This window comes from Notothenia coriiceps, unplaced genomic scaffold, assembly GCF_000735185.1.
Source record: "Notothenia coriiceps isolate Sejong01 unplaced genomic scaffold, NC01 NC01_scaffold00018841, whole genome shotgun sequence".
NCBI classification, from domain to species: domain Eukaryota; kingdom Metazoa; phylum Chordata; class Actinopteri; order Perciformes; family Nototheniidae; genus Notothenia; species Notothenia coriiceps.
The window spans coordinates 7,207-8,969 of record NW_011351542.1 but is presented as its reverse complement, the minus strand read 5'-3'; the positions used below and the strand labels follow the sequence as shown (position 1 = coordinate 8,969).

General features: G+C 40.1%; 1 protein-coding gene across 1 annotated transcript in view; it reads left to right on the top strand.

Moving 5' to 3' along the window:
* The window catches only part of LOC104951259 (protein VPRBP-like), a 15,869-nt gene that overhangs the window by 9,714 nt on the left and 4,392 nt on the right, over nucleotides 1-1,763 (top strand). Inside the window, exons 3-5 of the mRNA XM_010777896.1 lie at nucleotides 332-436; nucleotides 719-792; nucleotides 1,492-1,584. Coding sequence (XP_010776198.1) covers nucleotides 334-436; nucleotides 719-792; nucleotides 1,492-1,584 — 270 coding nt within the window. The 5' untranslated portion in view covers nucleotides 332-333. The remainder of the gene's footprint in view (nucleotides 1-331; nucleotides 437-718; nucleotides 793-1,491; nucleotides 1,585-1,763) is intronic.

The following is a 1,763-nucleotide window of genomic DNA, read 5'->3' as shown; positions in this document are numbered from 1 at the left end:
TCCAGTCAACCTGGTGCGACCTCATTGGTTTCCATGGGTCCTAGAGAGTGTCTCAGACTGTGCTGTGTCGGGTCCTTGAATTTACACACACACACACACACACACACACACACACACAAGCCAAGGCCCCCTCATGTGATTCTCTAAGGGAGTTTGAGAAAGAAAATATGTGTCCTGTTTTTTCTGAATGAACGAGATAATTATCAAAGAACAGTTCTGCTGTTGTTTCTGACATCTTATGCTTTACCCCCTCTCTCACACACACACACACACACACACACACACACACACACACACACACACACACACACACTCAAACACACTCACACAGCGATGCTGCAGGCCGATGATGAGGACGAAGCCATGGATCAGCAGATGAAGAGTCCCTTCGGCTCCTCCTTCAGGACCTTCGATGCCACGGACTACAAGCCCATTGGTAGGCTGCACTTCCTGTTTACTGCAGACTCAAATCTCATTGGTCAACTACCCTCTGCACCCTGAAGTTGGAGGAGCTGTCCTGGGCTTTTCCGGGCTCTTAAACATTTATTATAAACTAGAAAAGGGAATCTAAAGTCCATTTTTGGAGAGATTTTAAATCACCTATAGTCTTTGCTTTGGGTCTCTTCATGAGGTTTCTGAATAATAATTACATTTAAAAATGAGTAGCTTCAGTTGATTTAGTTTTGTAACTCAGTTTGTTTTTTGGTTTGTTCCTCAGCCACAGTGGATGTGAAGAGGAACATCTTTGACCTGTGCACCGACACCAAGGACTGCTACCTGGCTGTCATCGAGGTAATACTTCAAATATATATATAAATATAAAATATATAATAAAATATGTTGTTGTGTTCATGCCAAACTAAAGCAACCTTTCATCTTTGGTTACTTCCTGGAGTTTTACCGGTGCGATCACTTGTTTTTACTTCAGTAGTAACATGGTTTACTAAAGTGGTGTAGACGTGAAATACATTTAAAGAAATCTGCATTCATTATAAATGCAATAAATAGATCAATTTGTCGCCGTAAAAATGTAGAAACTACGTGAGCATTTAATGGTGATTATGATGGATGACAGGTGCTCCAAGGCAGCTTTAGTGTACCTGTTCCACGTCATGATGAACGCACACCTGTCCCTGTGTCACAGGGCAATTAATGATGAGAACATTATCTAACAATTCTTAGAAACGTATTTCTATAACATTTATGAAATATACCCTTCATATTTCCCCTTATTAGAAGGTGTGTGTGTGTGTGTGTGTGTGTGTGTGTGTGTGTGTGTGTGTGTGTGTGTGTGTGTGTGTGTGTGTGTGTGTGTATTTAACTACGTGTGTGTGTGTGTGTAACTCTATATATGTGTGTGTGTGTGTATTTAACTCTCGCTCTGTGTGTATTTAATTCTCTGTGTGTATTTAATTCTCTGTGTGTATTTAATTATCTGTGTGTATTTAATTCTCTGTGTGTATTTAATTCTCTGTGTGTGTGTGTGTGTAGAACCAGGACACAGTGAGTCTGGACACAGTGTGCCGTCTGTACGAGGTTGGGAGACACAAACTGGCCGAGGAGGGAGACGACGATGACGACCAGGTGAGACAAACAAAGCTGAAATGTTGTGTGTATGTTTGTAAATCCCTCAATATATACGAACCAGCGAAAAAACTGGGTGTTATCTAAAATGAAAGTGGTTATTTTCAAGAAGCAATATCACAAATATATCAGAAACCTGTAATAATGTAGTAATACTTTTTTTGAGAAAATAATTAAAA